Source organism: Dreissena polymorpha, chromosome 12, assembly GCF_020536995.1.
Source record: "Dreissena polymorpha isolate Duluth1 chromosome 12, UMN_Dpol_1.0, whole genome shotgun sequence".
NCBI lineage: Eukaryota > Metazoa > Mollusca > Bivalvia > Myida > Dreissenidae > Dreissena > Dreissena polymorpha.
Window position 1 is genome coordinate 63,882,917 of NC_068366.1, and position 15,061 is coordinate 63,897,977.

The window sequence follows — 15,061 nt, forward strand, 5'->3', positions numbered from 1 at the left end:
CAAACAGATTTCACAACACAAGCTCAGTTACTAATATGATAGACACCCTAAATTGTCCCACTCTTGAAACATGCAGAACACAATTTCTTCTAATCATGTTATATAAAATTATCCATCACATAGTTGCCTTGACTCCTCCAGATAATCTCCTTGTTCATGTCGACCGCCAATCCAGACTCGGCAGTAACCATTGTTTTAGACACATACAAACTTTAAAATACTTTTATAAATTCTCATTATACCCAAGATTTAAAATGATTATCAGTTAAACTAAATTGATTCTCCGCACAAGACCGAACTTGTTATCTCATCGAACTTCTCTTTTATTTTACTGCTTATTCCGTTTGAAACCTGTTACTCCCAAAACGAGTCCTTCCTTTATCTGATTTTCTCTCGTGTGTCTAGTTTTTGATTCCATCCTTTACGCCGATGTAACCACATCCTTACTCCGATCGTTATTCTTTTTTCCCTTAATCCATTCTGATTTGGCTCCAGCTACTTACTACTTTTGCAATGCTCACCTAGCCGTTCGGAAAGTGTTTTTTTTTCGTAATCTCGTTATATTTTCAATGTAAAATAAGCATTAAATACATCCCTTTTCTGTTAACGGGCAAATAGCCACATGTTGCGTAAACATATTAAACAAATTAATATGTGCAAGGGCATTGAGTTTTCTGGTTATCAACTCAGAGAGCTGTAATCTTAAACATGTATATTGCGGATGACAAACACTTCAACCGACATAACAGTAGCATTGTTCAACCAGTCACACGTCTGAAATAATTTCCCGAATAAATGCCACACAATGCAATAGATCAATAGTTTCAGTATCAATCATGTCTTTGAGCATTGTTTTTGTATTAAGTGTTCATTTAGCCATGCTTTGCCTTTCTTTTTGTGGAAATCTTAATTTTACACTCAGCAGTTACACTTGCAGGCATGCGGACCGAATATATATTTTATAGTTGAGGGATTTCGAAATAGTTGACAGGTTAGATATAAACAGACGTTTTAGATTCGATAACCTATTCAAACATTGTTTAAACTAGCATTGATTATCAGTGATTTCATTTTGACCATTGATAATATCCATAAGCATATATAATTCGCAACTATTTACTAGGTCGACAGAAATCACCTTTACATATACGTTGATACTTTTAACGTACAGTTCTTGATTTTGATCGAAAATGGTGAAGATGATAAAAGGCTTTCTTATGATATATTGACGAATATGCATCCATTTATCAGTACTTGTCTGCTTTACTGAAGTACCAGGCCAGCAAAACTGTGTTTTATAACGCGCCATCCAATGTTAGTTTTCAGGTATTAATAACTCAGGATCAAAATACGTATTATTCAAGCCTTCAATTAATATAAATTAATACCCTAGTGCCGCGAACTGAAATTGCATTGCCATTTAATTATATGTTAAGCTGTTATGTTTTTTTTCTACTTCTTGAACCAGAAAATGTTGTCTGTACTTCTCCATGTACATTTTTATGTTTGCAATAAGTATTGTTTCAATGCAATAAACTTTACGTATCGTAGAGTGCCGAAAAAAGATATATACGGAACGTGTTCTCTGAAAAAAGGGTTTAATGCATGTGCGTAAAACGTCGTCCCTGATTAGCCTGTGCAGTCCGAACAGGCTAATCAGGGACGACACTTTCCGCCTAAATTGTATTTTTGCTACGAAGAGACTTTCTTGAAACGAAAATATCATACGAGCGTAAAGTGCATTAAACTCCTTTTCACAGAGCACACGGCTCCTACCTATTTAGTTAGTGAGAAATGGTTAACTCCATTGAGACAACTTCATAATCACATTTTGTATTATATGTTTATTTCTTCAACAATATTTTTAAATTGAGTGTTAACAATTTGTATGAAAGTTGTAGCATGGTGTAGATATTAGATATAATGAAAACGTGGTACGAGATCAAGTACAATAACTGCGCCCTGACATTTAACTGTACAAATGTAGTGTTATGTTTCGGTGGAAACTACGTCGGACTATATATAATCATGTTATCTAGCAATAATTGTACCTTGAGCAATGTTATTCTGTTCAAAAGAAACGAAACCAAAATACATGTAAGCTGAATTCATTTTCCATAACGTTACTTAACCCCATTAGTAGTAATCCCCAGTAAAAAAATGCTTAAATACATAATAAATGCTTTATAATTGTGTTTTATTAGAACCGTTTGAAATCATTAATAACAAAATTGCAAGCATTCGTTGTGTTAAATATTTATTATGTTATATATGCGTTCAATGCCGAATAATAGCGGTCAAACTGTTATTGAATGTTGATATCAGTTGATCTGGTATCTGATATCAGTTCAAATGGAATTGAAATAATCAGTATATATCAAGAAATGCCAATATTTTAAAAATCACAAGAATCCTTATTCTAGTTTAGCCAAAATCAATAATGCCGACCTAATTGTGTCTTGTTCTGAGAAAACTGGGCATAATGTATGTGCGTAAAGTGTCGTCTCAGATTAGCCTGTGCAGTCCGCACAGGCTAATCAGGGACGACACTTTTCGCTTTTACTAGATTTTCGGTAAAAATGGACTTCCTTTCAAAGAACAATACCATTAAAGTAGAAAGTGTCGTCCCTGATTAGCCTGTGCTGACTGCACAGGCTAATCTGGGACGACACTTTACGCTCATGCATTAAGCCCAGTTTTCTCAGAACGCGGCTCAATTTCATTTAAACTAGTATGACACATTACAGCAACGTCATCTCTGCCAATTCCGAAATGCTTGGTTTATCCAACTCGGCTTATCTTTAAGAATGCCCACCTGACATTAGTATAACGGCATTTAATTATATATATAATTATATTATTTTTGTTTCAGGCAATTAAAGACGGTATAATCGATGCCATGTCAAAGCCACATTTCACCCGGCTGTCTGTTCAGCTGACCAGACTGAAAGAAAATGGACACCTGTTGGACGCGAGCATTCCGACACAGACTACCAGCGTTGTTCTTCACAGGCTTGTGCTTTCATTGTTTTCACAAGAGATACGACACAAGTTGATCCAAACGGGAAAATGTGACCTCAGCTTAGTAGGTTACAGTGATGCAAGTGTAGAAAATTTGGTAAAATTTCTGTACGGAGAAAAGATAACTATTGGACCAGAATGCGCTGAAATAATTCAAACTCTTCATCTGGATTGGACATTTGATAAAACCACGCCCATTAATTTAGTTTCTGAAAACACAGAAGAAGATGCTAATTTAGATTTGAAATACCTCAGGAATCGTTCCTTTGCAACGGAAGTGCCATTGCTACTAAAAGCCCCAAGAACATTAGCAGACGTCAAAATAAAAATTGCAATACATATACATAGATGCCACAAAGTTATATTATCAGCAATGTCAAAATACTTTGAAGTTATGTTTTCTTCAGGAATGAAAGAAGCTACGGATGAAATAATAACTCTTCAAGGGATCAAAAACAATGTATTTAAGGAAGTATTAAATTTTATTTATACAGGCCATATCTCCGTCAACCGTGGAAACGCACAGGTTATTTTATCAACAGCGGTATATCTTCAGATAGCTTCATTGCAAAGTCTTTGTGAACAGTTCTTACTTCCGACAATTGATAATACTAACTGTGTTGACCTTTGGAAATTTTCTGAAACATACAACTCTGTTCTTCTCCAAGCTGGAAGTTGGAACTACATACTGGACCACTTTCTTGAAATAAATAGATTAAAGCTGATAAGGCAATTGCAGTTCAATGACATTCAAAAATTAATCAAAGATGACAATTTATATGTGAACAGTGAAAGAGATGTGCTTAAGTTTGTTTTAAGATGGCTTAAAAACAATGAAGGCTCTGAGTCACTTGAAAATCTGCTTATGCACGTAAGACTTTCAGAGCTAAAAACTAAAGAGCTGCAAAATCTTCTACACTATAAAATTGTTGAAAGAAATCCTCAACTATGTGAACATGTGAAAGAAACCATAGATAAAAGAAAGAAGAGGAGCATGTTTTCGCATCACCTTACACGTAAAGAAAAATGTTTGGTGGTTATGAAAACCTGCCCGTGGACACGTAGTATTAGGGTGGTTTGCTACAGCTTGTCAGGAAAGTCTTGGTATCAACTGGATCCGTCTCCATCTTTATTATTGGACAGAGGCTCTGCTGCCTGCTCTAGCAAAACAAATGTCTATATCACAGGTGGAAAATGTACCTTTAGCTACTTTTACAAGTTTTCTGTTGAATCAAATTCCTGGACAGTACTTGCTAAAATGAATGAGAACCGCTGGTACCATGCTATGGGGTGTATCAATGATGTTGTATATGTTTTGGGTGGGACATTCGAAAACGCCGGGAATAAATTAAGAACTGATCCACTATGCTCTATTGCAAAAAATGACCTCAAAGTTAACCAATGGATTACACTCAATGTTACATTAAATATTCCAGTATTTGATTCAGCATATGCCTCTATTAAATCTAAAATATTTCTGATTGGAGGTTCAAACGGGGAGGTGTACTTGAAGGACATTCAGTGCTTTGATAGCGCGCTTGAGACGTGTACGACCTTGCACCATCAGCTCCCTATCACATTGAGCCTAGCAGCTGCCTGCACAAACAACAATGATGTGTTCATCGTGCAAAGAAATGGAGACATTATTCATTTCAACGAAGAAACATCACCGCCAAAACTGTTTCACGGGAAACAAAAATATCCGCTGATAGGCGTCACCACTGCGTTCAATGAAAATACGATCCTAGTCATCAGTAAGTATCCATCAAAAGACGAGACTTATGCCGTAAGGAAGTTTGATGTTCTCTGCGAGAACTACGATAACGTTGATGAAACAAAACTTCCTTTTGACGATTACTTATATCAAAGTCATCGAATTCCTTTTTTTTACTGCTGTCATGCATGTAGATAAAAAGTTTTTATACCTTAAACACCGCAATTATAATGAATCACTATCTGAACAGTGGGCTACACCACGCCGTGGCCATTGGCAATATTGTCAGAAGGTTCCCGATTGAATAAATCATTGAATGTTGTAATGCAACCATTTTCTAACGGCAATGTGCATTACAAGATATATGTCAATGCATATATATTGTATAAAATTAATGACGCATGACATGATCCCGAGGTCAATGTATTACATCATGTACGCTCTTAAAACATTGATGAGATTACTTGTGTTAAAGAATCACTTAATATATTATCTGTTAAATATTATTCATGCAAAGAATACTGGTAACTTCTTTGGTTTATTAACATAGCATCATAGTTGTTATTGTTTACTTTATCAATAATATATATAAGTGTGCGCATGTGATTGTGTTCACGCTTTTTTAATTATAAGAATGTCAATTATGTGTTACACTATGTAAAAAGATGTCTTTGTCTTGTATGCATGGCAGTAGCCCGAATTGTGTACTCGTGGTTTAAATTAAATTTTGAGTCTATTGGTTTTTGCAAGATGATTGTTATGCGTGTTTATTTCTAAAAGCAAAATAGAACCCGATATTTAATGTGAGCACAGGAATACGAAGAGTAACCTAGATAGATACGTTCAGCAATTAACATTCAAATTCAAAACTATTGTTATGAGATCATATTTCAATGCTAACATTATATAAAAAAGGAACTACGAATGAATGCCTAAAATAATCTTAGATAATTTTGCTTTCGCAAATTTTAGATTACTTTGCATTATTGAAATATACAGCTACACCTCACAGATCCCATCGTTTTCTTATATCCATATAAGATTATAGTATGGTGGTTAGGTGAGATCAACTCACAGGTTGTTCATACAATATCGATAAAACATAAGGTGTAGACTTTATTGAAAATATAACAGCACTATACGTACTCATTTCACGAAATGAATTCATACCTACTGGTCGGTGTATAAAAGTATGCAATACGAGTATTACGGTTACAAACTGTTGTATTCAAATACGTTTGAACATTTAATATATTTCCATTAACTTCAGCATGGGGCAAAGGTAGGGCAGGGGATACCTTTTTAAGCGGCCAAAGTAACAACAGTTTAGAAGAAGGAATTGTGATTAATAGAAAAAAAAGAAATACATATTATCGAACATAATGAAATTATAGCGAGAAGACTTCATGTGTTGAAGCTATTAGTCCACAAATACAAAATAGCTATTATCAACATGTATGCACCAAATAATAACGACAACTACGTTTTCTAATACACTTGAAAATACTATAGCTGATCTAGATGAATTTTTTGCCGATAGTTGGTGGTGACTTCAATGCTTTGCACAATTTTATAAAAGAAATGATACCAATAAAAAGTGTTCTGAAAAAATCAATGACATAAAAGAAATACACTATTTAGTGGATATTTACATACAATGTACATAGGCGGATCCAGGGGGGGGGGGGGGGGGCGGACGCGGCCCTAAAATCGCCAAAATTAAGTCAATTCATTTGATGTTTCACACTTAACTAGATCTAAATCACCTATTTCAACTTTTCAAAGCCATCAAAATCACTAAAATCGTGGAGCTTCCGGGGGGCTTCGCCCACCTGGACCCCCAAAACTGTAAACTATGCATTTTTTTGGCATTATAAGAAGGTACTTTGAGGAAAGTATATAAGGCGTGACATGCTCGAAAAGTGGATGTCAAAGCATTCACAATCATTAAAATTGTGAAGCTTCCGGAGGGGGGGCTTCGCCACCTGGCCCCCCTAAAAGATAAACTATGCACTTTTTTGGCATTATAAGAATGAACTTTGATGAAAGTATATAAGGCGTGATATGCTCGCCCCCCCCCCCCTAACCAGAAATCCTGGATCCGCCCCTGATGTAAACCATTTGCAAAGGAATATACATTCCATTCGAATACCCACCAATATTTTGCAAACTTCGTTTGGCATCTTCACTGGTTAGTAATGCATAAAATGTAATATTAATCCTGGCTTCATATCGGATCACTTAATTGTCTTACTCAGCATTCTTTTTAATAAGTTAACACGGGGCCCAGGTTATTTTAAAATAAATAGTCCACTTGTATTGGAGCAGGATTATAAAACTTTAAGTAAAAATTAGTTAAAAATTCAATAAAAGAGGTAGTTGATTTTAGTAAAGAAAATATTTTATGTGAATTAATCGTGGAGCTTCCGAGGAGCTTCGCCCACCTGGACCCCCAAAACCATAAACTATGCATTTTTTGGCATTATAAGAAGGTACTTTTAGGAAAGTATATAAGGCGTGACATGCTTGAGAAGTGGATGTCAAAGCATTCAAAATCATTAAAATAGTGAGGCTTCCGGGGGGGGGGGGGGCTTCGCCACCTGGACTCCCTAAACGATAAACTATGCACTTTTTTTGGCATTATAAGAATGTACTTTGATGAAAGTATATAAGGCGTGATATGCTCGCCCCCCCCCCCCCCCTAACCAGAAATCCTGGATCCGCCCCTGATGTAACCCATTTGCAAAGGAATATACATTCCATTCGAATACCCACCAATATTTTGCAAACTTCGTTTGGCATCTTCACTGGTTAGTAATGCAAAAAATGTAATATTAATCCTGGCTTCATATCGGATCACTTAATTGTCTTACTCAGCATTCTTTCCAAGTTAACACGGGGCCCAGGTTATTTTAAAATAAATAGTCAACTTGTATTGGAGCAGGATTATAAAACTTTAAGTAAAAATTAGTTAAAAATTCAATAAAAGAGTAGTTGATTTTAATAAAGAAAATATTTTATGTGAATTAATAAAGGGTATGATTAGGGATGAGAGCATAAAATACTCAACTAAATGTTACGCCCGAACCCCCGTTATAGAAAAACACCCTAGGTAGGGTAGCGTGGGCAAGCGGCAAGGGACTGATTTATTTTATAATGATACTAAGGGCTTGACGCAAGCAATTCAGAGCAAGAAAAGAACAAACACAATAATCACTTACGCATTTATTAATCTTGTGAGTACGTTTAGATCTATTTAAGATATCATACAAGTGTAATTTCATTTACCAATCAATACTCTCAACGTACAATATTAATTTAACATACCATCGAGCTCGGAGACTCATCGTCAACCGAACGCCCGGCAAACTTAACTATTCATGACGTCACTTTACACAGAGCGTTCTAAGGTAAAAAGCGAGGGACACCGAAACTAACGAAAATGCAGTTTAACAATCAGCGGTATTTAAACAGATAATTAAGAGGTTCAAAGTCGTTGAACAAAGTGAATATTCGGCATAAATATAAATGAGTTTCTATATTTTCAATTGCATGTACAAATTAATAGGCAAAAAGACATTTATCTTATAAAACAATGAAAAATATTAACCACATGGAATTGAGGTTACAACCCACTATTTTAACTGTGGCGAAATCGACAAGATCGCAACAATTTAAAAAGAAACTAATAATTAAAAGAGAATAAGAAATAGAAGCAAAATTACATGATATTGAAGAAAAAAATAATAATTAACCTTAATGACGTAATATTACTACAAACATATCAAACAGAAAAGAATAAATTTAGTGCTGTAAATGTTGAGAAAATCAAAGGTATTTTAATAAGGGCAAAAGCAGAGTGGATTGAGGGAGCCGAGAAAAATACTAAATATTTCTTTAATTTTGAATAAAAAAGATCGGAACAAAAAGTACTTAAACAGCTTAAAATTAATGATGAAAGAGAATAAGATCATTTTAAAAAAAAAGGAACACGTTAAGCATTATTTCGCCTCGCTCGATAAAATAGAAGTAACTCTGGATCAAGAAAACAGTGGCCCATTCTTTCAAGATCTTTGCGAAATTATCAAGCGAAGATTGAGAACAATATCTCGACCATTTATCAGAAAACGAATGCATCCATCCATTAAAAGACATGAAAAATAACAAAAGACCAGGCTCAGATGGACTAACAGCAGAATTTTATAATTTCTTTTGGACTGACATAAAACAATACTTAATCAGCTCAATAAATCACTCCTTACAAACCGGACATTTAACTTAACTTCAAACAGGTTTTGTTTCACTTTTGCCAAACAAGATAAAGATATTTTATCTATCAATAAATGGCGACCAGTCTTTTTGTTAAACGTTGACAATAAAATTGCAAGTAAATCTATAGCTAATAGAATTAAACCTTATCTTCAAAACAGGTTTCATAAAAGAGAGATATATTTGAGAAAACATAAGAGTTTTGAATGAAGTAATTGATAAAGTGAACGATTTAAATGAAAGAGGATTGATATTTTTCTGTGATTTGCAAAAAGCTTTTGATAGCTTAGACCTTAATTTTATGTTCAAATGTTTAGATAGCATGGGCTTTAGCCTGTCTCTAATACAGTGGATAAAACTGTTTATAGTAATGCAAATTATTCTGTAATTAGTAATGTGTATTTTCTCTAAATTCTCGACATCAAAAAGGGAGTATGGCAAGGTTGTCCCCTTTCGCCCTATCTTTTATCATATGCATTGAATTACTAGCTAACTATTAAAGACATTATACAAATATAAAAGAATTCACAAAGGCAACATCAAACTCAAACAAACATTGTTTGCAAATGATGCCTGTTTCCTCCTTGACGGCAGTCAAAGGTAATTTGAATATTTAATAATTACCTTTGACAAATTTTCCAGTGTATCCGGTTTAAAATTGAATAACAATAAATGCTCTTTCATGTAATAAGGTGCACTTATAAATGAAAATGTAAAATGTTGTCCACATAAAAAAATGATTGGGACTGTAAAAGCGCGACCTACTTGGAACAACAATATACAGCAAACCATTTTAACGGCTTAACACAATATATGTAATTAAATTCAAGAATTCGAAAACTGTTTACATAAATGGAGAGAATGGAATCTTTCACTGATAGGAAAAATCACATGTATCAAAACATTTGCATTACCATAACTAATTTACCCATTTACAGTTTAAAAAAGACCAGATGAAAGTAAAATGAAAACTTTAAAAACAGATTTTTCAAATTTGTATGGAATTACCAACCCGACAGTATAAAACGTGATCAAAATCTACAATAATATAAAAATGGCGTTGGAAAATGATTGATATGGAAAGCTTTGCGGATGGTCTAAAAGCTAGTTGGATTAAACGATTTATTCGTCAACCTGAATCATAAATAACCAAATTATAAAAATTTTTTTTTCGAAAACTGCAGTAACCTTTTCATTTAAAAAATTCGCAGCAAACCTGACGATATAAACACACTTAACATTCGATCAGTGTTTTTAAAGAACTAAAGTCAAATATGTTATATAATAAGTTTTTTCCCACAAAGTTAAGATTATTTTACATTTGACAAAAAAATTTCGTTGCGTGATGTCATTTTTTTAGGGCGAGTTGTCTTTCATTTGGGGCGAGTCGTCTTTCGAATAGGGCGAGTTGTCCGAAAAATTGGGGCGAGTTGTCCAGATTTTTTTGGGTGAGTTGTCGCGGGTTGTCTGGTAACCGTATAGAGATATTAGAGTTCTTAAATCTTTGATTTAATGTAATGTCAACTACATTTTTAAAGATATATTATTTTCATATTTCATATAATATAAAGAAGTGAAACTCCAGCTGCTGGAGCAGTATTTAATTCTTATTATAAACAATTAGTTGGTCCTTTATTTAAGGCAAGTGACCGATTGCCCAAACAGTACAAAACAGCACAATACAAAACAACATAAACACATATAAGAATAAAGCTGGGGTCACCGCCTTGGAACGAGTCAATGCAAAGCATTTGGGGTTTTAACCGGTTATAGAGCGCTCAACCTCACACTTGGCCCAGCAATATTCATGATACATAAACGTGTAAATAAAATTTAACCTCATAGCATTGTAACTCAATTTAAACATTAATATAAGGGAATTAAAACGCATTCAATTTAATTACCATTTCATTACTCAATAGTAGGGAAGATACCAGAGCAACAGAGTTACAACTTTTTGAGGAACGATGAAATAAAACTACGAACAAGTATCAACTACATTCCTTCATTATAGAAAAAGATTTTAGAATATAGCGTCATGAAGTTAATATTTCAGATCATCATCGCGCACATACAGGAAGAAGCAGCAATAATGGGTGTAAAAGATCCATTTTGCATAGCTTGGTTGTTTATGTGACTGCAAAAGATAATAAATAAATCAAACAAGAAACGCCTGGTAGAGAGAAAATATAATTAAAATTTAACGTTTTAAACTCAATGACCTATGCATGTAGATTAAAAAAGTTAAAGTATGTGGTATGAAGCATTATAAAAGCAATGACGTCACAAAAATCAATGTAGCCAGGAACAGAGAGAGAGAGAGCGTATCATATGACGTAATGGACAATCAAAGACACGATGACGTATACAAAATCCAGGGGTAGTACTGTAACATTAAAATAAAAATATTAAAGGGGTGGTACTGTAAAATTGAATAACCAATGAAACCAGCTGCGATGATTAAATATTTAAGAATCAAACGTTTAAAATGGTAATACCATTAATGATTCCAAATTTTAAGAGAAGTAAGATATAGTAAATCGAAAACTAACAAGCACGTGCTTTTAAGTACGTTAACATCATATCCTTTAGATACATAAGAGTTTATTAAATTGAAAACTTTAATATTAACATTTCCTTTAAGATATTTTAATTTGCGAAAACGCTTCAAAACATCTCCATAAAATGATGGGTGTGAAAGTCCATTAGTTAAATGCCATTTTAAAGAAACATTATATTTAGAAATTAAATCACCATACTTTGAGTGAAATTTAGCGAATTTATTTCTAAGGTAATGATACAGAAAACCTTCTTTTAGCAATTTCTTAGTTAATATGCGATTACGATCATTAAAATCTTTAATACATGAACATACTCTGGCATAACGTACAAACTGCGAAATGTAAATACCATAGGATGGACCTTTAGGGATGTTGCCATCTAGGAACGGAAAATTCACAATTTCAAAGTTAAAGTCGTCCCGTTTGTCGTATAAACTAGTTTTGATCATATTATTATTATTAATTGATGCGTATACTAGAGCCTTGACAGTGATCAGACGTGTTTTTCTTTGCTCTCGTAGATACAAGCTAAAATCTGTGATTCTCAATTCAGTTTTGGGATTTAACACTATCGCAGGATCATATTACGATATGTGTTTGCGTGGAACTGTGTGGAACTTAAACTAACATTCAAAACTTAAGGATTTAAGCAGGTTTCTTGCAAAAGTATCATATTTTCGTGGTTTGTCTATTTATGTTAAAATTGTGACAGTGTTAGTGAACATATAGTGAACATATATCAGTCCGATCGAATCCAAGCCGTGGGATTATCTTCACAAAGTACCTTTACGAATTGGCCACTGAAAACTGCCAGAGGCATTATTACATATCCTATTGTCCGTGGTAATGATAATTGGGACAACTGTGTTAACCGTAGTGCGTACATTGGATGAGTGTGGCAATTAATAAGTGAACTCAACTCTCTACAGATGGCCAGATGTTATGGGTAAATCGGGTAAAAAACGCTCCAAGGAAGAGGCGTCACCGAATTCTGTCAATGACCACCCCGATAAAGTTCATAAAATGGCAACCAATACGCCACCAGCCAGCAATCCAACAGCATCATCGCCGCCACTCTATGGCACCCCCGTTGCGCAAGGAACATTTATGCCACCCCACCTCCAATATCTTACCCAGCAGAGTCCTGCGCAATTTGCTTACATGTACGCGCCAGCCTTGCCACAAAATGTCAGCCAAGCTCACACTGCTACGCCAATGGACTCAGATATGTACAATACAATTCTCAGTAAACTGAATAGTATCGAAGCTACACAAAAGCAAATGCAAACAAAATTATTAAAATTAGACCAAATTGAAACTGACGTTAAATTCATCTCGAACAAACTTGCAATAGTTGAATCCAAAGTAGCTTCGCTAGAATCCAAATTTATCGAATCAGAAAAAAGGCTATCGGATGTTGAGATAAGTCGTACTTTTGAAAGTAATACAAATGATGAAATGAAAACCAATATTGATGTTTTGTCAAATAATATAACGTCTCTGTGGAGTGAAAACATTAATCTAAATGAAACAATCATCGACCTCCAAGCAAGATCTATGCGCGACATTTTATTATTTTTTAATTTCGATGAGGAAACCAGCTTTGAAGACCGGAAGTCCGAAAATTGTACAGAAAAAGTTTGGCATTTTTACGAAAATAATTTAAAAATCGAAAACGCAGCTACCCTGATGAAAATTGACAGAGCTCACAGGATCGGACCTTACCAACATGGTAAAAAAAGACCAATAGTAGCCAAATTTAATTACTTTGGTGACAAACAGACCGTCAAAACAGCGGCATGGGATAAACTAAAGAACAGTAACTTCCGCGTAAGCGATCAGCTTCCCAAACAAATACAAGACCGCCGAAAGAAACTGTTGCCATTCTTAATTGAGGCGAAGCGGAACGGAAAACAGGCCAATCTATCGTACGACGCGCTCTACATCGATCGCGTCAAATACACCCACGACCGTCCACCCCAAGGTCCAGTTCCGGAGCTGCCCCCACGTGGTCGGGGTGAATACGGCGGACAACGTCTGAACAGCACCGGAAGTCACCATGAACACGAACTTCCGACGGTACGCTAGGAAGAAGACCGGAAACAGCTAACTTTTTTATCATGGAATGTACAGGGTCTTGTCTCGAAACTTGAAGACAGTGATTTTCTAAACTTTATAAAAACATATGACTTGTTGATATTTACGGAAACTTGGAATTCAAAAACAACTAATATACATATTGATAATTTTGAGTGCTTCTCATGTCCAAGACCGAAATGTAACAGAAATGCAAAAAGGCATAGCGGAGGTGTAATTTTTTGTTATAAGTCAGAATATCACGGTAAAATTGAAGTGGTAAATATAAATGAAAAGGGGATCATTTGGTGTAAGCTTCTTAAATATGTCTTCGGTTTTGAAAACGATGTTTATATGTGTTGTTGCTATATACCACCAGCTGAGTCCCTTGTGTATAAAAATGTAAATTCCATGCTACAAGATTTTGATTTTTTTGACCAAATATCGAACGATCTTAAACTGTATACCCAACTTGGAGATGTTGTTTTAACGGGTGATTTTAACTCGCGAATAGGTCAAAAGTCGGACCTGATAGATAATATAAATCTCGACCGATATGTTATTATGCCTGAACAAGATTTGCCCATTGATATTATACCGTTACGATTGTCGGCGGATCAGCAGACGAATGCGTTCGGAAATAAACTGCTTATACTTTGTAAAGAAAATAGTATTTTCATTGCAAATAGGCGCCTAGAACCAGGACTTAACACATGTTACAATTTTTGTCGAAACACTGTAGGGTCAAGCACTGTTGATTACGTGATCGTTAATTATAATATGTATACGCGTATAAGCTCTATGAACGTACTAGGCTTGACCGAATTTTCTGATCATTGCCCGATTGAATTTACGTTGCTTTGTAATAAATGTATTTTATCACAAAAGGGACTCAGCTTTAAAAAATAGTTTGGAAACAAAATAATATTGATTTGTTAAATAATACTTTAGAAGAGAAAAGGTACATGTTTGATGAAATAACAAATACATTATTATCGGACCGCGGCAATCTGGATAACTGTATCGATGCCTTATCGAATACTATTTTTGACATCTCGTTTCAGATTAACGGTAAAACTATTCACACAGGCAATAATAAAAATAAAAATAAACGTGATAAGAAATCAATATGGTTCAACGAGGCATGTAGACTAAACAAAAAGGAGTTTCACGATTGTAAACGAATCTTTAAAAGTAATCCCTGTGACGCGAACAGGATTAGATTTTTACATGCCAGAAATAATTATTGCCGCATTAAAAGGGAGACAAAAAGCGCATATTACAATAAAGAAAAACATACATTAGCAAAGCTGAGCAAAACTAATCCAAAAGATTTTTGGCGATATATAGATAAATATAAAAAGAAAAATTCTCCCGACAATAATGATATTAGCATGAATCAATTTTTAAATCATTTTAA

At 34.5% G+C, this 15,061-nt stretch overlaps 2 protein-coding genes across 2 annotated transcripts in view; one reads left to right on the top strand and one right to left on the bottom strand.

The window, feature by feature from the left end:
• Positions 1-8,088, bottom strand: part of LOC127853339 (polyphosphoinositide phosphatase-like) — a 52,014-nt gene extending 43,926 nt beyond the window's left edge. Inside the window, exon 1 of the mRNA XM_052387786.1 lies at positions 8,063-8,088. Within this exon, the coding sequence (XP_052243746.1) occupies positions 8,063-8,065 (3 nt within the window). The 5' untranslated portion in view covers positions 8,066-8,088. The remainder of the gene's footprint in view (positions 1-8,062) is intronic.
• Positions 859-5,321, top strand: LOC127853340 (kelch-like protein 12). Its single transcript, XM_052387788.1, has 2 exons — positions 859-991; positions 2,873-5,321. The coding sequence occupies exon 2, from the start codon at positions 2,900-2,902 to the stop codon at positions 4,931-4,933; it is 2,034 nt and encodes a 677-aa protein (XP_052243748.1). The 5' UTR covers positions 859-991; positions 2,873-2,899; the 3' UTR covers positions 4,934-5,321.
• Positions 8,089-15,061: the final 6,973 nt, after the last annotated feature.

What these genes read in the sequence shown, in the direction of transcription:
- LOC127853340 (XM_052387788.1), top strand. Translation starts at nt 2,900, where the DNA reads ATGTCAAAGCCACATTTCACCCGGCTGTCTGTTCAGCTGACCAGACTG.